Source organism: Rhinopithecus bieti, unplaced genomic scaffold (assembly GCF_001698545.2).
Source record: "Rhinopithecus bieti isolate Rb0 unplaced genomic scaffold, ASM169854v2 scaffold_3878, whole genome shotgun sequence".
Lineage (NCBI taxonomy): Eukaryota > Metazoa > Chordata > Mammalia > Primates > Cercopithecidae > Rhinopithecus > Rhinopithecus bieti.
The window spans coordinates 5,378,381-5,402,660 of NW_016805059.1; the positions used below are offsets into that span (position 1 = coordinate 5,378,381).

General features: G+C 41.2%; 1 protein-coding gene across 5 annotated transcripts in view; it reads right to left on the reverse strand.

Moving 5' to 3' along the window:
* FHDC1 (FH2 domain containing 1) overlaps positions 1 to 24,280 on the reverse strand; it is an 89,220-nt gene that overhangs the window by 13,703 nt on the left and 51,237 nt on the right. For all 5 annotated transcript variants that reach the window (XM_017871110.1, XM_017871109.1, XM_017871108.1 and 2 more), the window contains exons 2-9: positions 23,199 to 23,823; positions 13,208 to 13,269; positions 12,460 to 12,562; positions 5,729 to 5,814; positions 5,537 to 5,637; positions 3,182 to 3,252; positions 2,925 to 3,032; positions 1,100 to 1,170 (exon numbers count right to left, since the gene is read on the reverse strand). In XM_017871110.1, the coding sequence (XP_017726599.1) occupies positions 1,100 to 1,170; positions 2,925 to 3,032; positions 3,182 to 3,252; positions 5,537 to 5,637; positions 5,729 to 5,814; positions 12,460 to 12,562; positions 13,208 to 13,269; positions 23,199 to 23,696 (1,100 nt within the window). In that variant the 5' untranslated portion in view covers positions 23,697 to 23,823. The remainder of the gene's footprint in view (positions 1 to 1,099; positions 1,171 to 2,924; positions 3,033 to 3,181; positions 3,253 to 5,536; positions 5,638 to 5,728; positions 5,815 to 12,459; positions 12,563 to 13,207; positions 13,270 to 23,198; positions 23,824 to 24,280) is intronic.

Sequence of the window (24,280 nt, forward strand, 5' to 3'; positions counted from 1 at the left end):
AGTTCCTACCTTATAAGATGTCCGCTCTTTTTGGAGAATAATCTAGAGATCTATAAACATGAATTCTGAACTGTTTACACCTTTGAACTGATAATCCCATTTTGGGAAAGATATGTAATCTGTGGTTAGATGGTCATAGAATCAGTAACTTTGAGGTACAGGCCAGTGGCAGGGCTGTGAACTATGGTTCATTTATTTATATGCATATGGTCCAGAGATGTCATAGCTGGATACACTCACTCAAATAATAAGTATATGCTAGGAATTGGGTTGACACATGAAGCAGTGGCTGAACCCGCTGATGAGAACCAACTGTGGGTGTCTCTTCTGAATTTGTATTCAGTAACATATGTCAGCAGCTTGACATCAGCCATGGTGACAGTATTTACAACACAGAAATCAGCAAATGCTACAAATCAGGACTTTTTTCTCCAACAGCTGGTTATTGAACATTTACCGTGGGATGCGTGGATATAATATAAATTTAAAAACACATAAACAAAAGTCAGAATAGTATATACACACAGAGTCTAGCCACATTAAGTTACATATCTATATTAGGATCAGAAGCAAATTAGAGTGATGTAATTAGAGCCTTATGTTTGGCAAATACTTTCTCTGTATGTGCCTTTCTCTGTGAGTGACTAATTTAAAGTAAAATCGTTTCACAGCTCTTGGTACGGTTCCAAACTCTTTTAATGCAAAGGAAAATAAATGTACCATGTTAGATTCTACAAGGAAACAGTGAAATGTGGCCATGAAAGTTTGATTGATATATACCAACTCCCAAGGAAATAGGCGGTGTTGTTTAAGCTCTGTCTCTTGGGTGTGGAGGGATTTGAAATTCTTAATCCATATTTTTAATACTGATGATATTCATTAGAATAGACTGAAACAGTTTCTTTAGTTTACAAATAAAGATTTTTCAAAACCCCCAAATTCCAAAGGTGCACACACATCTGTGTTAAGCAAATGAAGGACAGTCTGAAAGTTCAATGAAACAAAACCTTTTAGAATTCAAACTGGAATCTAAAAGTTTTAACTATCAGTTTTCATAAAAAGGTAAAGAATCTTGAATTCTCACAATTCACTTGCTCACCTAGCAGTCTTCTGAACGTGATCCAGTTTTTCTGAAAAGTTTAGAAGAATGGTATCTTTCTTTTGGGCTTCCTGGAACAAAAGCAGAATTTTCTCTCACTATATTGATAAAGCTGGAAGGAAATAATTTTCTTAGGGCTTAAAGGAATCTTAAAATCACTGCTGCTGTTTTTAAACTTGACACATTCAAAGCATTTCACTGAGACATGAACTCTGATACTCTTAGTAAGATTCACTAGAACTCTCCTACTCTCAAGATACATTCAACTTGCCAAAGCAACTGATCTTGACACAAAATAATGAGCATTTGGCTGCAGCTTAGCAGGGCCCCTTGTTTCTGAAAGAATCCAACATATCCTGCTTAAATACCACCCAGACCTGTGAGCATGCCTTTCAATGAACGAGATACCTTCAGCTGTTAAACCAGTTTGCAAACAGAGTTTAATCGGAAGGTACAGGAGCCATGGCAGTGTTTGGATTCTTCACCTGTTCAGAAGGTGAGAGGAAGGCAGGTAGGAAGCAAGCAATGACTGACCCAGGAGGCCTCCCCACATGGACAGAGACCAAATCACCCAGAGGGCCTGGACACTTGTATTCAAGAGAGCTTTGCCCGAATACTATCCATAACCCATGCTGGGCAAGGAACACATTTTCTTCTTTTGATGCCTGAAAATTAACCTTTCAATCAAGTCCCAAGTTAAACATGGCCCTTTTTCTTCTGAAGAATATAGTAATAATAGTGTGTATGGTTATTTATGGAGAGCTCACCATAGGCCAAACATTGAGATAAGCACTTTATGGAGTCAGCTCCTTCAGCACTCTCAATTACCTAGTTTTGGGGTAAGTTACCACTACTCTCACCATTAGATGAAGAAATTGAGGGTCTTCAGGTTTAAGTAACTTGCCTGAGGAAGTACAGCTAGCAAAAAACAGTCAAAATCTCCCAGTCTTGTCCTGTTCTGAAGCTCACATTCAAAACAAGACAGCACCATGGCTTCCTCCCCAGGTTAAAGCTACGACTATGGCACTGATGTCAAAACAACTGAGTGATTCAATGGAGGAAAAGAAAATCCGTTCGATTAGTTGAGATCATTTCAAAACAGAGATAACTGTCCTTGATTTTCCACTTTGTACCTCACTCTTTTGGTGTTATAGAGACCCAGTCAAAAAAAAAAAAAAAAAAAAAAAAAGCAATGGAGAGAGTCAGATCCCAAACCCTGTGCTAGCAGCATGGCGCTCAAATGCATGGTTCACAGAGAAAGACAGAAGTGATCTTTCTACACATAACTGGTCACAAATCTAGTCAATTCCATATCAGAAATATTTCAATCCTCCATCCTCTCTATTCTCTGTCCCTATGACCAGTACTCTCCCTCAACGCTCACCAAGCAATTACAGCCAACTTCTGCAGAGGTATATTCCTATTTCTAGTTCTTTCTCTACTCTAACCCAGCCTCCATAGTGCCTTATTTGCCTAAAAACAAAAACAAAAGAGCTCCAGTCAAGCTATTACACTGTGCACAAACTCCTGTTGGTTCCCCACTGCTAAAGCATGAAATCCAAATTCCCCACCTTTGACACTTAAATCCTTCATAGCTGGCTTCACCAGCCTCTCTGCTTCACTCTCCCACTTGCCTTCAGTCCTATAGCCCTGGGTGCAGTACAACTCAGGAATCTGCTAATGGTGCTTCTGCAAACAGAACTGTCTTGGAACTTGCCATGTCCTTTCCTAACCCTGCTTGACACCATCTTATGCCTGGGAAAAATTTCACTGCCTCCAAGGGGTATTCATATGCGTTCTCTAAGTCCTAATCATTTCCACATACCTGTGCAACAAAGTGCAGGAGATTCATCCCAGGTTTGTTTGCTTTTGTGTCTGCCAATTTGAGCAAAGAAGACAGTTTAAATCCTACTGCATTGCCGGCATACCCTCCCTAAAGAAGACAAATCAAAAAGAAAAAATTATATATATATATATTTTATATACACATATATATATACACACACACACACAGACCAACACCTTTAGATAGACAAATAAGCTTGAAAACATAACTTTACAATCGTTTTGGATTTTACTTACTTCATTCATGATATTCCCAGCCTGGAGCACCAAGTGTAATATAGAATGTAGCTCTTCACATGACATCAGTTCTATCAAAAAGAACACAACACAGCATCTTAGAGAAGCCTTCAGCTTCAAATGCACAAAAGAGAGCTACCACGTCCAAGTTCAAGTGTGTCTGAAGCAAGCTGTGACCTTAAACTGTATATAAAACTGAACAAACAAAGCAATACATTCTATGGGATACCTAACACATCATTTGTTACCGGCAATCCATGTCATAGTGTTTACTTGGAAATCAAATAGGTATGATAGTTAAATAGCACAAAATAGTTCAATAATAAAAATTTTCAATTAGTGAGAAATGCAAAAGCCAAATGCAAAGCAGTATCCCGTGATATAGGAGTTAACTTCCCTCTCAGCAGTTATTTAATTTTTCCTTGTATATCCACTACTCTTTGAGTATGCAGTCTCTTTGAGACTGTATTTATGGAATATGAAAACAGCAAGCAACGTTTTGCTTAGTCAATGAGTTATGAAGAGATAAAAAAATAAACAAGTTGGGATAACATGTAAATAACTTGCAAAGCACAAACTGCGAGGGCCCAGGCATCCAGGGAATCTTTCATTTTATTCAAAGCCACACATTTCATTTGGATTGGCTGAAAGCTTTAGAAAGAAACTTATCTTTGAAATATATTGGCAAACTCGTTCTTTATTAACACCAAATCCTTTTACACCCATGCAAAGAAACAAAATTAAAATTTTAATACATTTAGAAGGGTAAAAGAAAACTTGATTATTAAAATTACACTATCAATAAATAATAAAACGTCACTGACATTTTAAATTAATATTCTCCATTAAGTCTGATAATACTTTCAAAAAATTACAGTTGGATCACTGCCCATGTTGTGTTATCTAAGAAGGCCAGTTTCTGAAGGGTGACCAGATAAGAAATGTTTCTCCCATGCCCACAAGTTTGCATTGCTCAATATAAAAACATATTCTTCCAGAACAAACCTTCCAAAGTTGCTGCAATAGTGTTAGTATGGAAAAAAATGTTAAAGGCCTCTACCTTGAAATTTTAAAATCTTTTCCTTCTTAGTCTCCTCTCTAAAATGAAGAAAATATGATGGACCAAAGAGAAAAATTTTATCTCAAAACAGGTCAGAGCAAGTAAACAGGAAAACCAAATAGGAATAAACAATTCTACAACAATAACTAGAAATACAGAAAATGACCAAAAGGAAATCAGGCTGCCACTGACGCATGCTGAAAAGTGTGAGTGTCAGGAAGGGCCAGAGAATATAGCCGGGAGCTGAGAAGAAACCAGCTGCAACTCCGCCGGGATTCTCAGTGCCAAGATGCCAGAAACCAAAGCTCCTACCCCTACGGAAGGAGATGGCAGGGCAGCTCTGAGAAGAGGCTGTCCAAGATGGGCAGGCAAGAATTTAAAGAGTTGTCAAATAAATGAAAATGGCCTATCTGCTCCTCTCAAATTTAAATAGCTCAGCAGAAGTTGGAGTATGGAGGAGTGGGAGATGACACCACAGAACAGAAACATCAGGAACCCTGGCAGAAGAGTCACACGGTTGACCCCAGGAAAGGAGGTCTGCTTCTGGAAAGGCTGGGTCCCAGCCACCAACGGAGGCCATGACAGGGAGGAGAGAGGCAGCTGGGCCAGGGGCCTGGGCTTTGTGTACGTGCATAGCCCACACCAGATACCAACATACAAAGAGAAAGCTCATTGAGGAGAGGAACAAGAGCAAGCGATAACCAGCAAGATTGACTCTGAAGCCTGAGATGAAAGCAACTCCCTTCCGTGGGAGGGTAATATGCAAATTAACATTCATTACAGGGGAAAAATGTCAATGGAAATAAACCTTAAGTGTATCCCTAGAAACATCTCATTTCCCTTTTAAGGGTATATCAGAAATTCAGGACTTTCCATGTCCAATTTCCGTTTTTTTTTTTTTTTTTTTTTTTTTTGAGACGGAGTCTTGCTCTGCTGCTCTGCCACCCACGCTGGAGAGCAGTGGCCGGATCGCAGCTCACTGCAAGCTCCGCCTCCTGGGTTTATGCCATTCTCCTGCCTCAGCCTCCCGAGTAGCTGGGACTACAGGAGCCTGCCTCATCGCCCGGCTAGTTTTTTGTATTTTTTTAAGTAGAGGCAGGGTTTCACCGTATTAGCCAGGATGGTCTCGATCTCCTGACCTCGTGATCCGCCCGTCTCGGCCTCCCAAAGTGCTGGGATTACAGGCTTGAGCCACCGTGCCCGGCCCTCCATGTCCAATTTCATTTGGCTTTTTAAAAAAAATGTTATCAAAATTAATAAAAACAAATTCTGTGAAGGATCACATGTTGACTCACCTTTTATAGCAGTTCTTAAAACTGTGATATCTGTATATAGAGAAGAACAAAAAGGTAGAAATTCCTTCTTTAGCACCATGGCTTCAATCCGAAGTGAATAGCTGAAAATAAAAAAGGAAAACTGTAGAATTTGATGTCATTAGTTTAAAATCTTACTGTGCGAAGACTAATGACCAGCGGCTGTATCCTTACTTTGGCACCTGAATTAAGCTGTACAGAAAGGAATCTGCCAGAGACAGCTTGGACACGTCGCCACTAAACGCTTTTAACTTCTTTACCTAAAAGACAAATGGAAAGGGGGGGTAGATAAAATCACTTAAATTAAAGTTTAAGATTAATTTTTAAGATTAAAATTTAAGATTATTTAAATTTCATCTTTGAATTATTCTAAAAAAATAGGATTTTAGTGCTAAATTCAAATTAATTTCGAAAAGACAAAAAAGGAAATCCTCCCATCTGCTATTTGGTTTTTTTTAAAAGAAAAATTCAAACTCACAAATTCGAAAGCAAAGAGTTAGTGTCACTTATGTAGCTACAGATATATAGTCTTGCGTAAACAGGAGAGCTGAGCAAGCAGAATCCTCAGGAAGGTTACAAAAGGAAGGGACTAAAAAGGAATCAGTTCTAAGGATGAAAATTTTCTGTAAGCAATAATCTGGAAATGAGATCACTGGGAGAAGAAATAAAAGACTGTAGAGTCATTATAATATGGTCCTTTAAGTCATAAACGGAAAAAAAAAATCTTATTTTGAGTATTTTGTATATAAAATACTTAGACTAAGATCTAACACAGATTTTCTTTCTGTGGCCAAATCCCACTTCATATATAATAGCTTTAAAGGAAGAGACTACTGTATCTTCACGTGAGTACATATCTGCTCTTCAGCAGGAAGACAAAAAGGGAAATTGCTTCAACAATGGGAAGATCAATGTTAAGACTGCCCCAGGGACCCTGGCAGAAGAGTCGTACTGTCCATGCCTGGAAGGAAGGTCAGCTTCTGGAAAAGCAGGGTTCCAGCCTGAAAAGACCAGGCAATAAAATAGTATGTACAGGATGCCATTTCTATAATTTTTTTAAAGAGGTATCTATTAACCTCCAACCCTCCCATACACACACCTACATACACAGGAAAAAGATGAAAAAGCCCCACATCTCCAGGTAGTGACTCATGCCTGTAATCTCAGCTCTTTGGGAGGCCAAGGCAGAAGGATCATTTGAGGCCAGGAGTTCAGGACTAGTCTGGAAAACATAGGGAAACTCCTCCCCCAAAAAGCCCCACATACACTAGGTGATAGGATTACAGTTGTCTGCTATTTTCTTCTGTTGCTCATTTTTATTTTCTAAGATACCTACAATGAACATGATTACTCTTTAAAAAATAAACTAAACTAAGTTTTTAAACACACAAACAATTATTCCTTCAACCGTAATACAGGAAAAAGAGAAGAGTTCTGACAATAGGTATATAGCCAAATAGCAAGTAGGTGAGAGTGGAGATGAAAGGGAAGTTTTCAAACAACATTAGATCATAAATCATGCCTTCCCCACACAGAACACTGGGCCATTCCCATGGCAAAACTACTTCTAAGTCCACTGTTAATAGAGAGTCATCCAACAAAATTCTTTATGGTAAGTAGTACCTTAATACTGTACAGCCTATCTTTGCAGCTAACTGTTGCCAGTAAGTAGCTAACACTTCGTATTATTCTTTATAAAGCTTATTCTCTGCCACCCCCTTGGTTATGATTAATAACATGATTTTAAGTTCCCTGCAAAATAGGAAATGACAGTTCAAAAATATAAAGAAAGGAGTATTTGCAAAGATCCACAGACTGAAACAGCTACCTCAATTATTTGAAAGTATAAAATGTAACACTTCGAGTTCACATCCTAGTATTAATTCTGACTCTTAAGACTATTTTCTTTATTTAGGACAGAAAATAGCCATTTATATAATTGCATTTCCCTTACTGGTAGAGCCTCGAAGCGAATTGACCATTTTAGCCTTATTAAATTTAAGGGCACATGGCACTTCTGGTTTAGCTAAGCCCAAATCAGTTCCTGGCTTCTGCGCTAAGAAACCTATACGGTAAATTCTAACCCCTTCAGAACTAGAGTTTAACAATTCACTATATATGGGCAGGGGCAGAGGGAGGTTGTATAAGACCATATATGTAGCATGTGTGAAGCCTCTGAAAATCACAGCATGGTTTTCAGTCTAAAGTGTAAGAACAGGTCATGCTAAGTAAACTTGGTAAATGTTTCTATTAAACACGTGCTAAACTGTAACTGAGCAATGATTAATCTCCTTCACTTACGTAAAAAGCTAAAAAAAATTTATGGACTTCAAGAGAAGGGTGATGGAAAGACCGTATTTAATTTAAATGCCATGTATACAGTTCTTTGTTCAATTTTAAAATGAGATTTATATTCTTTAAGAGGGATTATTGTATCTTCACAGTGGCAGGGAAGTAAAAAAGAAAGGTGAACAGACCCTATAATTATTATGCATTCTCATTACCAAAAAAACATTTATTAAACATGGTTAGGCATAATTTTGTGGGCTGAGCCAAGAGACACTCATTATGGCCCTGGTTATGCCCAGTTGCCGTCGTAACAGTGAGAGCAGGCTCCTTGAGACTCTCACACTCCAAAGGGCAAGCCTCCTTCATCCTATCTAATTCCAGTCACATGGCTTGAAATGGCAGGATTTCCCACAAACATACCCACCCAACAGAAGACCCACGAGCTTCCTGTCATTCCCCTCCCAGCAGCCGAGTCAACGAAGAAGGTGGGAAAGAGATACTACAAATGTCCAGCAGAGGCAACTCAAGTTGCTTCAGGAGAACAGAAAGTTTCTACTATGTCTAGCACCAGCCCACAACAGAGGAAGGGCTGGTCAGGTGCAGTGGGGGGTTCCCTGGCTTGGGAACTCTGTGCTGGACAAAAACACCCTCCCAGAGTTTCATTTCTGGGCCCACCTTCTTCCTCTGCAAGTGTGAACCGCATATTAGAGGAAAGATGAACAAACGTGCCAGATAAAAGATTTGTGGTAGAGGGCAGAGAAATTCTCAACAACAAATTAACCTTGGCTTTGGTTGGCTTGTCAGCTGAGAAGGCAGGAGAAAAGGGCTGTTTCCGTTTATATCTTTCAGCATGCTGATAAGATTACAGTATTATTCAAGTGACACTTATTCACACTAATACTTTGTGGTAGCAGAGGTGATGAAAAGGCTGGCAGGCCAGCAGTGCGAGGTGGGGTTTTGACAACCTTTGCCCTTCCTTCCTCCAAGGCAGGCAGTGGAGTGCAGCAGAAAGAACCACACTGGGCTCAGCAGAATCAGGGCTCAAGTCCACCCCACTGCTGTATCACCCAGCAATCATGTGACACCAGACAAGGTACAACTAACCTGTGTGAGCCTCAGTTTCTCATTTGTAAAACAAGGAGTGTCTTATAAGATTGCCGCAAGGATTAAATGAAAAATACACAAAAGAATCATAGCTATGATTGATTTTTTATGTGCCAGGCACTAGGCTAAGCACTTTCAAAACATTATCTCATCTCACTTCATTCTGCCCTGTCCAGTCAGTGCCCAGTACACGGGGGCACTCAATAAAGGTTCAGTCCTTAATTGCGCTAAAAATGGGCACAGAATGTTACACATAGGCTGAGAGCCACGTGGTTACGTGTCCACTTATGAATTTATTAGCATATTTCTGCCACATTCCTAAACCTCTCTTACTTGGCCCTGCCTCCTCCTTGGCCTCTTCCACATCCTCCAACCTCCATCCAGAGACCCAAAGACTCCAGGGTTGGCCCTGGGTCTGAGTGGTGCCAGGGGACACAAAAACAGTTTGTCCTTACAGTGGGCAGCAGTCAGGGAGCGGCTTCAGCTTTCCCCAGACCCCCTCCCACAGCACAGATACCCCGGAGGATTTAGGAAGGGGCTCCCGCCGGCTCTGGGGACTGTCAGGGTGTTCCTGCTGAAGGAAACTCCCAGTTGAGTTTGGAGGGTGTGGTGAGCTGAAGACCAGAGTCAGTAATGTAAACAAGGAGGCGAAGTGTGACCAAGCGTGCCAGATATTCAGACTGAGGATGGCCCTGCAGCAGGAGGCTGCGGGGAGAAACAGCCGCTGCCTGGTTCAGTGGCTGGGAAGGCATTTCAGGGTTCCAGGCCAATACTTTCATTTCGGCAGGACCCCGTCTCCCGGGTTAGCTAACTGGGGGTGACAGAGTCTCAGTGATTCAAGGCAGCGCCTGGGTGGGTTTTCCTCACCTTGCCCTCAATAGTCTTCCTTTTGAATTATATCCCCCACACAACCCAAAGATACAAAGTTCTTTTAAATACGAGGTTTGACAGCTTACTTGCTTCTTTGAAAAATCGCTTTGCATTTTCTAATCACCTTTGAATTTTAAATGAGAAATGAAGATATTAAGAAAATTACATTCAGTTTCCTACCTCACTGCTGCATGAAGCTGAGCTGGCAGCCTCCCTCGTGCCTAATTTTGATTTAGTTAGCAATTTAAAGCTTTTCAGAGCACTTTCACATGTGCTGTCAAATCTGATCCTCACTTAACAACACGATGAGGTCAGTTAGGACTAGGCCCGCAGAGAGGTCTGAAAGGAGCCTTGAAAACAGCCCAAGCAGGAATAAGGTTTGAAGAGCAAGTACATCGTTTTAAAACTCAAATTAATTAAAAACTATCTATCCTAACAAAGATTTTGGAACTCTTATCCTTCACAGAAAAGATTAAGTACTGTTCAGTATGTACAATCCAGGGTCAGTTATGATTTAATGTACCTTTCCTTTAAGACTTCAAGACTCTACTACTAACATTAATAACTGCCACTAATTAATCTTGGCTTGGGTTAATTACACTTAATGTGCAAAGAGAAAACTTGAGGGAGAAAGAGCACCCAGGTTAATAGGAACACCTAGATATAACTACATCTCTAGTTACTCACTAAGATCCTAAATTTGGCATTGTGAGTTTAACACTAATCAATGTAAAAGAAAAAATACAATTATATCTCTCTTGTTATTAATGACACTAAAGTAAAGCTACATAAATTACGTCTGGGAAGAAGAGTGGGAAAGGGGAGGGAGAAGTCAGAAGTGCCTGTGAAAAGGATAACATATTAAAAAGTCACCCTTACTTTTTACTTATAAAAGTTGGTCAGGTGCAGTGGCTCATGCCTGTAATCCCAACACTTTGGGAGGCCAAGGTGGGTGAATCACTTGAGGTCAAGAGTTCAAGACCAGCCTGAACAACATGGTGAAATCCCATCTCTAACAAAAGTTAGGCGGGGTGTGGTGGCATGCACCTGTAATCCCAGCTACTTCAGAAGCTGAGGCAGGAGAATCGCTTGAATCCAGGAGGTGGAGGTTGCAGTGAGCCGAGATCACTGCACTCTAGCCTGGGCGACAGAGCAAGACTGTCTCAAAAAAAAAAAAGGTCATCCATTACTTTTACTTATAAAGTAAAAAACTTTGTAAGAGTCTATATTATTTAGGTATTTATAAGCATAGTTATTTGTGTAATTTCTTACTGAAATTTTTCAAGGAATTTTTTCCTTAGAAATAAAGGACAATATGAAAATTTTGGAAGGTTTTATACAACTGTTTTCTGGTTTTTTTTTTCTATCAAGTTCCTAACCATTCAACAATGCAGTTAATTCATTCAGTCCAAACAAAATAAATAACTTTATACAATGGTAGTATGTATTACTATCACAACAATTTCTGCCTTTGAGTTAATTATATAGACAACATTTTATTAACAGTTTACCTACCTCTCCAAAATTTTAGAGCATCTTTATTCAAAAATGATTGTTTTCATCTTATTTTTTAAAAGTATATGGATTATAAAATAACCTGGGTTTATACTATGCAAAGGTCATCTTTAGATGATAGAAAAGGAATCCTTTTCTTTTCTTTTTTTTTTTTTGAGACGGAGTCTTGCTCTGTCGCCCAGGCTGGAGTGCAGTGGCCGGATCTCAGCTCACTGCAAGCTCCGCCTCCCGGGTTCACGCCATTCTCCTGCCTCAGCCTCCCGAGTAGCTGGGACTACAGGCGCCCGCCACCTCGCCCGGCTAGTTTTGTATTTTAGTAGAGATGGGGTTTCACCGTGTTAGCCAGGATGGTCTCGATCTCCTGACCTCGTGATCCGCCTGTCTCGGCCTCCCAAAGTGCTGGGATTACAGGCTTGAGCCACGGCGCCCGGCCAGGAATCCTTTTCTTTGGATGAGGAAAATTTATTGCGTTCCCATGCGCCAAGTGCCATGTTAGATGCACAACTAGGATTTCATCATCTTGACAATCCAATGAGGTCAGCACCATTATCCTCCCTTTACAGGTGAGGAAACTACAGTTCACAGGAGTTAAGAACCTTGCCCCATTTTCTCAATTAAGGGAATAGCTCAAATCTGAATCTAGATTCTCTGACTCCATAAGCCATGTTCTTTCTACCAGGTTACTTTTGACTTTCATGTGAGAAAGCTCTGGCTCTGGGTAGGACAGTGCCCTTCCCGTGTAAGCATGTGAGGTATTTTTGAGACAGATTCTCACTCTGTCGCCCAGGCTGGAGTGCAGTGACATGATCTTGGCTCACTGCAAACTCCACCTTCCTGGTTCAGACAATTGTCATACCCCAGCCTCCTGAGTAGCTGGGATTACAGGTGCCTGCCACCACACCGGGCTAATTTTTGTATTTTTGGTAGAGACAGAGTTTCATCATGTTGGCCAGACTGGTCTCAAACTCCTGACCTCAGGTGATTCACCTGCCTCTGCCTCCCAAAGTACTGGGATAACACGCACGAGCCACTGCTCCTGGTCTTCCATGTGAGCTTTGACATGCTTACAAATATTAAGTTTTTATGATCACTCCTAACATCTACAACTCATGCGCTGAATTTCTTACCTCTTCTGACTCTGGCAAAAACTTAAGAAATTCTCGCAAGGTCTCCGATCCATAATGCTCACTTTTTCCTTGATGAATATCTTCTACAATGGACCGAGGAGACCTTGAAAAGACAACGAATCACATTCCGTTTCCTGTTTGCTAGAGTGCCAACAGAGCTGCAAGCCAGTGGAAATCAAATATCCACCCTCCTTCCCACCCACCTCCTTCCCGGTCTGGCTGGCAGTTTTGTGTGAGTGCTCAGAACAGCCCCACTGCCTCAAAACAGGGAACCCCAACACTCCGCTCAAGGGCCCTTCACCCAGACCACCATCCTTGGGCATCCCAAAAAGGCTGAAAGCATCAACAACCACGGGGAGTCTCTTCTGTTGCGAGAAAAATAATCCCCTTTGGTCTCACCGAAACCCCTGTATAACCTTCTCCTTACACTTCAGAACACAAAACTCCAACTGCTATTTGACTCATCAGCCCAACCTCCACTGAAGGGGCGACACTAAAGGTGACTCTAAACGTGTCCCTGATGGGACAGGCTTGAATGGATGCCCTGGGGCAATTCTCCATATACTTCAAGCTACTATGTTATGTTTCCCTGAAGGAAAACAGCAAAAAGTGACAGTCACTTGCAGACTCATCAAACCATGCTTCTAAGAAGGATTTGAAGGTGTGAGGAATTTGAATTTCAGCTCAGTCACACCCACAGACTTTGATAATGACAGCAGGGATATGACTAAAGCATGCAAAATCTTACTTCTTAAATTGCTTAAGAAATATCCCAATGTTCATGCTCCGTTTTGCGTCCAAAATAGTAATCTGGAAAAAAAAAATAAGGACACATAGGATTACTAAATTCAAATAAAAAGAGATGGAGAAAGTAGATAATTAAAACCGACCAAAATGCAACACTAATTTATCAGAGAACAATTCCCAATGTATAAATCTGGTGATTAACAGATATTCTTAACATAGTTTTACAAATATTAAAAGATTATCATCTCCCCAAGCTTTCTACAGTGATATTATATTTCCTTAAACGTAATAATAAAACGTACCTATTTTAATATTATATAACTTTTAATATACAGATGGTCCCAACCTATGATGGTTCAACTTATGATTTTTCAAGTTTACTGTGGGCTTAGTGGGATATCAAATGCATTTTCTTTCTTTTTTTTTTTTTGAGACAGAGTCTCACTCTGTTGCCCAGGCTAGAGTGCAGTGACATCATCACAGCTCACTGCAACCTCTGCCTACCGGGTCCAAGTGATTCTCCTGTCTCAGCCTCCCAAGGGCAGCTGGGATTACAGGCATGCACCACCATGCCTGGCTAATTTTGTATGTTTTGTAGAGATGGAGTTTCACCATGTTGTCCAGGCTGGTCTTGAACTATTGACCTCAAGTGATCCACCCACCTTGGCCTCTCAAAGTGCTGGGATTACAGCTGTGGGTCACCGTGCCCAGCCACATTTTCAACTTACAACATTTTGACTTACAATGGGTTTTAGGATGCAGCCCCATCATAAGCTGAGAAGATCTGTAAAGTCAGTCATCCTTTAGTACCACAGGGGATGAGTTCCAGGACCCCTGAGGATACCAAAATCTGAGGATGCTCAAGTCTCATATAAAATTGCATATAAGTCTCATATAAAATTTTGCATATAATCTATGTACAACCTCCTGCATATTTTAAATCATCTCTAGATTACTTGTAATACCTAATACAATGTAAATTATGTTATGTAAGTGGTTGTTAAACTGTATTTGTAAGTTTGTATTATTTTTTATTGTATTGTTATTTTCTATTTTTTTCTGAATATTTTTGATTCATGGTTGGTTGAATTTGAGGATGCAGAATCTGCAGTCATGGAGGGAGGACTGTAAATACATACTTTAAATGTTTTTAATTTAGTAATTTCCTCTTAGAATAATATTGCCCACATTTAAAAGCCCCAATTTGGAAATGGATGTCTTGGCCTAACAAGAATCACGAGAGATTTGAACTGAGAAAATAAAAAACAACTCTGAAGATATGGCAGATTGAGTCCCAACCCTGATTTATGGATGTAAAAAAACAAATAAAGTCATATTTCAGAAACATCATTAAATTTTTTTCTAAAAGAAAATTTCATTTCATTCAAAAGTTTACATATGTCCAGTAGATCTTTTAGGAGGGTGTAAGGTAGTGTCCCACATTTTATTTACTCAAAATTTTCAAAAGAAAAATCTTGTGCTGTATACATTTCACCAAGGCTAAGATACTTTTTTGTTTGTTTGTTTTTGCATTTTCCTGATCTCTGGAATCAGGATGTCTTACAATACAGGGAATCTTTTTATTTAATGAGATATGGGATAGCTATTCTGTCAAAACCACATTTGGGCTGCAGCAGGTTTTCACTGATCAAAATTTATAATTTTAGGTGGCTTTATTGGACTAGAAATTAGAACTTTTTTTTTTGGCTGTTAAATACAGAAGCCATTTCTGTCTCTGGATGTAAACATTCAGGCTGTGTGGAGGAAAGATAACCTGAAAACTGCTGCATTTTTTTCCCATTTGTTTTTTGGTAAAGGGAGACTAGCTAAAATAGGAATGTTGTTACAATGCTCTTCCTTTCCAAATGTATGTGATTCACTGTGAACAAAAGAGAATCAGGTTTCAGACTAAATTCCTGATCTCTGGGTCTGCTTCTGAGTTTATAACCAGCAGCAAGACTGTTAACCAACGTTAATGTCACTTCCTGGCTATAAGGTTAAATTTTTACAAGAGTAAGGTTGCCTTCTTTTGAAGACCAATCTTTAACAATCACATTATTTACTAACCTCGGGGTTTATTTCATGTTAACACAATCACCTGCCAGCCATAAAATAAACTCCCAAACTGAAAGGGTAGCCTCCTTATTGGAATCCTATCTAGGGACTGCAGTTCAAGTTCAGTGTAAAGGGAGGAGAGGGGAAGAGAAAAAGAAAGGGTGAGAATAAAATCTGTCAAACTCAACACCCTTTAAAAGCTCATACCAAAAAAGGAATCTCAATTTATTAAGACAGAAAACTGGGTTTACTATAATTCATAAATTAAAAGGCCATGCATAACTATATTGATATAGTTACACAGCACGTTCAAAGAACTTCCTCTGCATTCACCTAGGATGGATAAATGAAACAACTTGTTTCGTATTCCTTTCATAGAAGTGCCACCTTCTGCTACATTCAACCCTTGACTGCAGTGCTCTCCCACGCCCCACATGAACTAAGCCCCACACTCATCCTGTTCACTCTTCAACCCTCTGGGACTCTCTTCACTCAGCCTAGATCCAGAGACATTGCTGCTGGAAAAGTGAAGGAGAAAATTACTCCTAGGATCTCTACTGGACAGGTAAGGAAAATGAGCCTCATAGACATCATTTTATGACTTTCCTAGAGCAGTGCTGAACTGATAGGCTAGCCTGGTTCTCTTTGACTCCTTTTCACTCTAGTGTCTGTGGGTTTTCATATTACTGGGCTTCCTATAGAGACGTAGCAAATGTTCCCTACCAGCATGGTGCTTGCATTGTCAGTTTTCTCCAGGAATGGGGGCAGATGTGTAAGAAGCTATATGTGTGCCTGGCCAAGTCCCCTGGTGATCCCAGAGCTGTATCTGGGAGATGATGGATGGGAATCATGTTCTCACCAGGCAAGAGAGCCTCCAGGGGCCTGAGCCCTGGCCCTACAGGAGCAGACCATGGTGCCCCAACACAGGGGCAGCCCAGCTGTGGAAGCAGGCATCTCCACAGCTCAAGCTGTGTTTCAGAAACGAAGAGAATTCGGTGATATTCCTAAGGGATAACGTGGGCTGGCTGTGACTGAGCACCTTACAGGAAAAACAGAGCCCAGTACTTCACCCAAACAACATTAAAATGAGACAACTGATACCATTCAGGGACAGTCCCACTGGCTCCCGGCATCCTCAGATTTGCCTAGTGCCTGAGGAGTCTCTTTCTCCACTTTACCGCATTTGATCCTTCCAAAGCAGTATTATAAGAGTGACGGCTAAAGTCCTTTAAAGAGGGTTATCACTACACATGTAAATTAGCTTATCTCACTTCCCAAATGCTTGCTATCTCAAAGCTGGGCCATTCAGAAACAAAGCCAGGTCAGGTTGGGTGGTGTTTTGGAACCATTCAGAGCAGTGGAATCTGCACATGGGATCCCAGTGGGACTCAATGGCTGCACACGCTGACAAATCAGAGGCAAGAAACTGTCCAAAGAATAGGGATAAACAAACCCAGCCAATGAGCAAACTTCATCATCCCCTCCTTCCCACCAGCTCCAATCAACAGGCCACACCAGGACATGCAGGCAGGACCGCCACAGAAGTCAGTGCCACGGGTACAGTCAGCATACTGCAGAGTCCGTTAGCTCTTCCCCCAAAATTGCTACCAAAGAGTGGCAAACAAGGCAGCTAGAAATATAAGGTAACGAGGTAATTAATGCACTCAACTCATTTCAAGGATTTCCTACTAGGATGAGAAGGGGGCCTGGGCTCTACTCACAGTTTCCCCGCAACTGCCAGGGGGCCAGGGTTGTGCTGATACCCACTTAAAACAGTCAGCAGCACTATGCCACTCAGGGAGGTGTGTGAATGGCTATGCTACCACTCTTGCTAAAACCTCCAAATCAGCTCTCCTAGTTTATTCTACCACAACTTTTGTAATTTCAATTCACTTCATCAATCCACTACAAAATCTGCCTCCCATATCCTTTGAAGGAAGAAGAAACTTCTTTTCAGTTGTGGTAAAATACAAATAACAATTACCATCATAACTTTTTTTTTTTTTTAAGAGACAGGGTCTTGCTCTGTCACCTAGGCTGGAGTGTGGTGGTGTGATCATAGCTCACTGCAGCCTCAAACTCCTGGGCTCAAACAATCCTTCTGCATCAGCCTCCTGAGTAGCTGGGACTACGGATGTATGCTATCACACCTGGATAATTTTTAAGACTTTTTTTTTGTGGAGATGAGGTCTCACTATGTTGCCCAGGCTAGTGTTGAATTCCTGGCCTCAAGCTATCCTCCTGTCTTGGCCTCCAGAAGTGCTGAGATTACAGGTTTGAGCCACTGTGCCTGGTCCATAACCATTTTCTTGTTATTATTCCTATTACTGAGACAAGGTTTCACTCTGCTGCCCAGGCTGGAGTGCAGTGGCACTATCTCAGCTCACTGCAACCTCTACCACCCGGGCTCAAGCAATCCTCCTGCATCAGCCTCCCATGTAACGGGACTATAGGCACAAGCCACCATGTCTGGCTAATTTTTAAGTTTTTTGTAGAGATGGAGGTCTCACTAAATTGCCCAGGCTCCATAACAATTTTTAAGAATACAGTTCAGTGGCATTAAATACATCCACGTTGTTGTATAACCATCACCACTATCTATCCCCAGAGCACTTCATCTTGCAAAACTGAAACGTTGTACCCACTAAACAATTAACTCTCAGCCCAGTGCGGTGGCTCACACCTGTAATCCCAGCACATTGGGATGCTGAGGTGGGCAAATCACTTGAGTTCAGGAGTTCGAGACCAGCCTGGCCAACAAGATGAAACCCTATCTCTACTAAAAAATACAAAAAAATTAGCTGGGCATGGTGGCATGTACATGTAGTCCCAGCTACTCAGGAGGCTGAGGCAGAAGAATTGCCAGGAGGCAGCAGTTGCAGTGAGCTGAGATCATGCCACTGCACTCCAGCCTGGGTGACAGAAGGAGACTCCATCTCAAACCAACAACAACAACAAAAAAAACAATTAACTCTCCATTCCCCCTCTCATTTCTTGGCAACCACAATTCTACTTTCTGTCTCTATAAATCTGGCTACTTTAGGTACTTCCTATGATGGACTCATACAGCATTTGTCCTTTGTGACTGGCTTATTTAGCATAATGTCCTCAAGGTGAAGGCAGAAACTTTTAAACCAGTTTTGTTTATGTCAAAGGGGGCTTCTTTACCTACTTAAGTAACACTACATAGTGGCTATTTCCATCCCACTTCAAGTCCTGAAAAACAAAAATGTAAAGATCTTCCTCTGTCCTCCAATATGGACCTAGCTTTCGGGTTTTGACGGTTTTCATTTTCTTTTCACGTTTAGTTGGCTGTCAATTGGAAATTTGATGGTTTTCATTTTCTTTTCACGTTTAGTTGGCTGTCAGTTGGAAATTGTTATTTTCCCCAACTTTGGGGGAAAAAAATGAAAACCCAGTTGAAGCACATTTTTTTCCAAATGTATTTGAAATGCTCTATCTAGTTCTACGGTTCTGGATTGTGAACAATCCTGAAATTCTAGAACATACTGGCATCATAACAAAAGGTGAGAATGACTGACAGCTGAATTACAGCGTAGGAGAATAAAATATTTAATATTACTTGTCATAAATTTAGAAAAACCAATCTTCCTTCTATCCTTCCCTTCTCTCTGTCTCTGTCTCTCTGTCTCTCTCTTTCTCTCCTCTGTGGTCTTCTTTTTCTCATTAGCCACTTTATTTATTTCCTAGAGGGTCAACGTTAGATGGCTGCAGACATCATAGTGAATGACCTCAGGTGTTTCAATATTTGTGTTTTTTTTTGTGAGCCCCAATTTTGATCTGTTGATGCCTCATAAGCTGATGCCTTTGTGCTTTTGGTTCAGTTCTGTCCAGTTCAGTAACCTTTTGTTTCCTTTGGAAGATACCAAATGGCTAAGATAGAGCCCTCCCTTTAAGAGCTGGTCAGACTGTAGAGGGAGACACACACACCCTCAGCTAACACTGGTGGAAGGCTCCCAGGAGGCCTGAGGAATGTCAGTAATAGAGGGTCAGGAACTACAGAGCTTCTCAGGGGACGGGATCAGCAACTCTGAGAAGAAGATGAGTTTAAGCTGAATCTCTCTATTCTCATCCTCAGCAATATGTCTTTATTTCTAATTGCTTTATTATGGTTTAATTATTATTATACTATCATATCTACAGTCTCTTTGAGTTAATTTTTAGTTAACAAAGATACAAGGATAGTAACATTTCATAACTTCCCATACTAAATGTCTTCTTTTCTTATCTTTTTTTTTTTTTGAGACAGAGTCTCGCTCTGTTGCCCAAGCTAGAGCATAGTGGCGCGATCTCCGCTCACGGCAACCTCCCCCACCCGCGTTCAAGCGATTCTCATCCGTCGGCTTCCTGAGGGGCTGGGATTACAGGCATGTAACATCATGCCCGACTAATGTTTGTATTTTTAGTAGAGAAAGGGTTTCACCATGTTGGCCAGGCTGGTCTTGAACTCCTGGCCTCAAGTGATCTGCCTGCCTCGGCCTCCCACAGTGCTGGGACCACAGGTGCGAGCCACCGTGCCCGGCCCCATACTAAATGTTCTAACTCACTATTTAAATGTTGTTCTTTCTAAGTTCAGCCATTCTCCCATCTTCCCTATCTTGCAGCAAATTTCTTGCTTGCAAGTACAAGGGAACTTATTAGTAATGATGTGTAAGGCTTTAAAGGATAAACCAATCACATAATGTTGGGCTGTTTCTATAGGAGGTTATGATATTTCAAGGGTCATTGTCTGTGCCTGGGCAAGTTTGAACCTCCAGAACTGCAGCCTGTGCTGTAACGTGGTGATGCTGTGGCTCCGGGCTCAGGAGCAGTGCCTCTGCTGAACAGGCTGCGGAGGGAATTCTGCAGTCCACACAGACAGATGGCAGGACTATTACTTTTGACCCTGGACTCCGCTTACTGCAAAGTGAGTTGGAAGATTTATTACTGATCTTTGTTAGACAATAACCCTGCTGAGTTCTAACTTCTTCAGAAGAAAATTGAAGGAAGGAAGAAAATAGCATGTACCATATTCTTTTACTGCAAAAGAAGTATATATAATACTTCTAGTCACGCTACAGATAACATGAAAATTGAAAATAATTCTGGATAGTCTCAGTTATGTGACAACATTACCTAATGCACTTAAAGAGATCATTCTCAACTATTTATCATACCCAAATACTGAAGAGTTGCAGAGTTAGATTATCTTATGATACACAGTCATGGTGATTTACTTTTTCTTTCTAGTATGCTGTCTCTCAGACTAGGACCTATAAGTGTTAAAAGCAAAGATTTCTGTACACCCATATACAGGCAGCATAGTCACAAGAGCCAAAAGGTGGAAGCGACCCAGCTGTCCATCAACAGATGAGTGGATAAACTAATGTGGTCTATACATACAATGGAATAGTATTCAGCTTTAAAATTCTGACATATGCTACAACACGGATGAACCTTGAGGACATTATGCTAAGTGAAATAAACCAGTGACAAAAAAGACAAATATGACATGATTCCACCTACAGGAGGTACCTAAAGGGGTCCAACTTATAGAAACAGAAAGTAGAATGATGGCTGCCAGGGGCTAGGGAAAGGGGGGAACGGACAGTTCTGATTTAACAGGTATGGAGTTTCAGTTCCGCAGGATGAAAAGTGTTCTGGAGAGGGAAGGTGGTGATGGTTGCACAACAATGTGGATGTACTTAGTGTCAACAAACTGTTTAAAAATGGTTAGGCCAGGCACAGTGGTTCACGCCTGTAATCCCAGCACTTTGGGAGGCCGAGGTGGGCAGATCACTTGAGGTCAGGAGTTTGAGACCAGCTGGGTCAAAATGGTGAAACCCCATGTCTACTAAAAATACAAAAATTAGCTCGGTATTGTGGCACGCCCCTGTCATACCAGCTACTCAGGAGGCTGAGGAACGAGACTCTCCTGAACCCAGAAGGCGGAGGTTGCAGTGAGCCAAGAGTGTACCATTGTACCCCAGCCTGGGTGACAGAACGAGACTGTGTCTCAAAAAAAAAATACTTTTTAAAAATGGTTAAGATGCTAAATTTTATGTTATATGTTATTTCACCACAATTAAAATAATTTTAAGACCATTTAAAAAATAATTCTTGAAAATAAGTTAATGACAAAAGAGTAAAAATCTGCGTAGGGTGCAGGGGTGGAGGAAGGCAATTGAGAAAGAGTATTTTTTCCCTGAATTTCAGATCTGCTTTAGAAATGGACATCTCTGCTTCTATCATAGCTGAGAAAAGATGCCACACCCCTGCCACTTTCCTCTCTCTCTCTCTCTCAGTGATTCTTAACCTCTCTAATTTGGGAACATAAAGCAGCAAGTTCCCCTTAGCCTCTTGAAACTTTCCCAATTCACAAACGATGCCACCTACTCTAGCCTGACAGCTGCCTCCCCGGGACACGGTGAGCTAGCCCTCTTCTGTTACAGGTGCTCTGGTGAGACACAGGCCTCCCTTCCATGTGGGCCCACCCAATAGTTACTTCAGTATTCTTGAATTTCAGTAAAGAGAGCTGGGAGACAATAGTGAGAAATGACCTACTGTACAATAAAGAACCTCTGTTGGGAGCTGGGGCAAAGGCCAGGGTACTAAGGAAATGACTTCTTGCTCCTTCCAATATTGAAAGGATACTCCAGCAAATAAAAGGACTTTGCATAAAAGGAAGAGACAGGCAAGCCTGTGTTCAGCACTGATGGCACTAAGGGTTCTCATGAAGATTTCCTTCTCAAATTTATGCCACAGTTTACATATAACCCCAGTGTTTCCTGCATTTCATAAAAAATAGACTCTTAGCTATTTCAACAGGAGATCACACAATCAGCTTTAAGGGCTCCCCAGTGAATTAGTGGAGAGGAGTTAATATGTTCCTGAGCCAGAAAGAGAAAAGAGGTCAATACTGTTGGCTCAAGAATTCAATAATGCATGGAGCTCCTACTCCATCCCAGGGCCCTGCCCATTCTCTTATCTAATCAGCTCCATCTCTGACCTGTTTTCTCTGCTCCTTTACAACATATTTTAAAAATGATGCAATTTCTGTTGTCTTTCCCCTGTTTTCGTTGTTGTGCTTTGTGTGTGTGTGTGGGCGGGGGGGTTGGGCGCCAGCGATTCTTTCCTTTTATTTTTATATCTTTTCTAGCAGGTAGAGGTTTCTTCAAGTTTCTAAATTGACAGTGTTTATAAATGTAATTTTTGATGCACTTTCTGTAATATATGGTGATCTGCAGCTCTGGGGTCATGCTTTCAGTTAATTTCCTGAAACTTAACAGCTTTATTTTTTCTCAAAGTAACACATTTAGTGTTAACTAGAAACATCCTTCCTATACAACCTCTCTGAAAACAGCTTTATGCTTTGTCTCTTTGGAAGCCTCTGTTCCCCAACAGCCATAATCTAGTTCAGAGATCTGAGGAATGAAGGCCATCTTGAAACACTTGTTATATAAAAACTAGAGGAGAAAATAAGGGTAAGATTCTAAGGATGGACGTCAGCTGATGATGTTATTTAACAAAAGGTAGTCTGCCCCAGTCAGCTCCAGTTCATTCCAGATAACCAATTTTAGAAACTCAGTTTTTGTTTCAACAGAGACTAACGATCCTGGACTTCAGCAGAATTCTCCAACAGGGGAACCTTCAGCAGATGTGCTAGAGATAGGGGCAGTGATCCCAAACAGCATGTTTTCTGCATGAGGTCATAATCCACCAGGGCGTCTGAGAGGATACAGCACGCACACTTCTTACACTTTCTCAATACTCAGTTCAAGCTCATCGTAAAGACCCTGCCTATCATTTCCAAGGCACATTTGCTTCCATTATCTCATTTCTTAGGGATGTCTAGCAATTGTTTCAAATGTACACACATCCCAAAACACAAAACAATGCAGTATGTGGAGGATTAGCCCTCCACCTTGCATTCTTACCTCTTCTCGAGCTTCTCTGAACGATGAATTTGAAGTTCTTCCTCTCCTAGGAAGGGAAGACTTGGTGGTGTCTTCCTGCTGTCCAAAGAGCTCCTCAATGGTCTTTGTATCAATTTGGTAGTGATGCTCCTGCCTGGCTGCCAAGGTCCAGATGTTGGTTTTGCCCCGAACTTGCTCCTCCGGAATAGTTTTCCAAAAAAAGCTTCTCATTCGCTTCTTCTTACCAAGGTGGCTGTAGCCGTTCATATGAGTAGTTGAGGGTGGGCCTGGTGGGGCAGGTGGGATGGGAGGTTCCCCAGGAAGTGGAGGTGGTGGGGGTGGAGGAGGGGAGGAAGGACACTCTTCCCTTGAACATGAACATGGTGGAGATGGAGGGGGTGGAGGAGGAGGTGGAGGAGGTGCTGGAGGCGGTGTCTGCCCAATCATGAATCCAGGTGCTGTGGCAATATTCCCATTTTCTTTATCACTGGCCAAGGAGACACAATTCATAACATGCATAGTACTGTCGCCTCCTATGGAGATAATTTCTTGGCCTTGGAGAAGACGACACAAACATCAAACTTGTGTAGCACTTTTTCACCTGCTATCTGCCGCCAGAATAAAGGGCAACTGTCCTCTTCCAAACCTACCAAGATAAAACGAATATAAAATTAGTTACAAACAGTTTCACATCAGCATCTCCCTTCAGAGGCTAGATCAATCCTCTCATATGAGTTGGATACGAAAATCAATGAAGGGCAACACATCCCAAGTTGCATTACAAGGAACCGATGCTTTTCTAAATGTGAATCAAATTTTACTACCTGGAAATTCTGCCCAAAAAATTGCAATAAATCCAATTGGAAACCTTACATTAATCAACAAAGCACATATATATTGAGAGCCTGCTATAGGCTCAGCAAGTATTGCTCACTTTATGAATAAACCACTTGTTTACTAACTAGTTTGTTCTCTTTGGACAATGGTTGCCCAACCCCTAGGGAAACTGCCCAAATTGCTGAAGCATTAGGCATTAGTGACCCTACCTTTTTCCAGTCTGGACATGTCTCCTACCAATCATGGGTCAAAAAAGGCATCTTGCA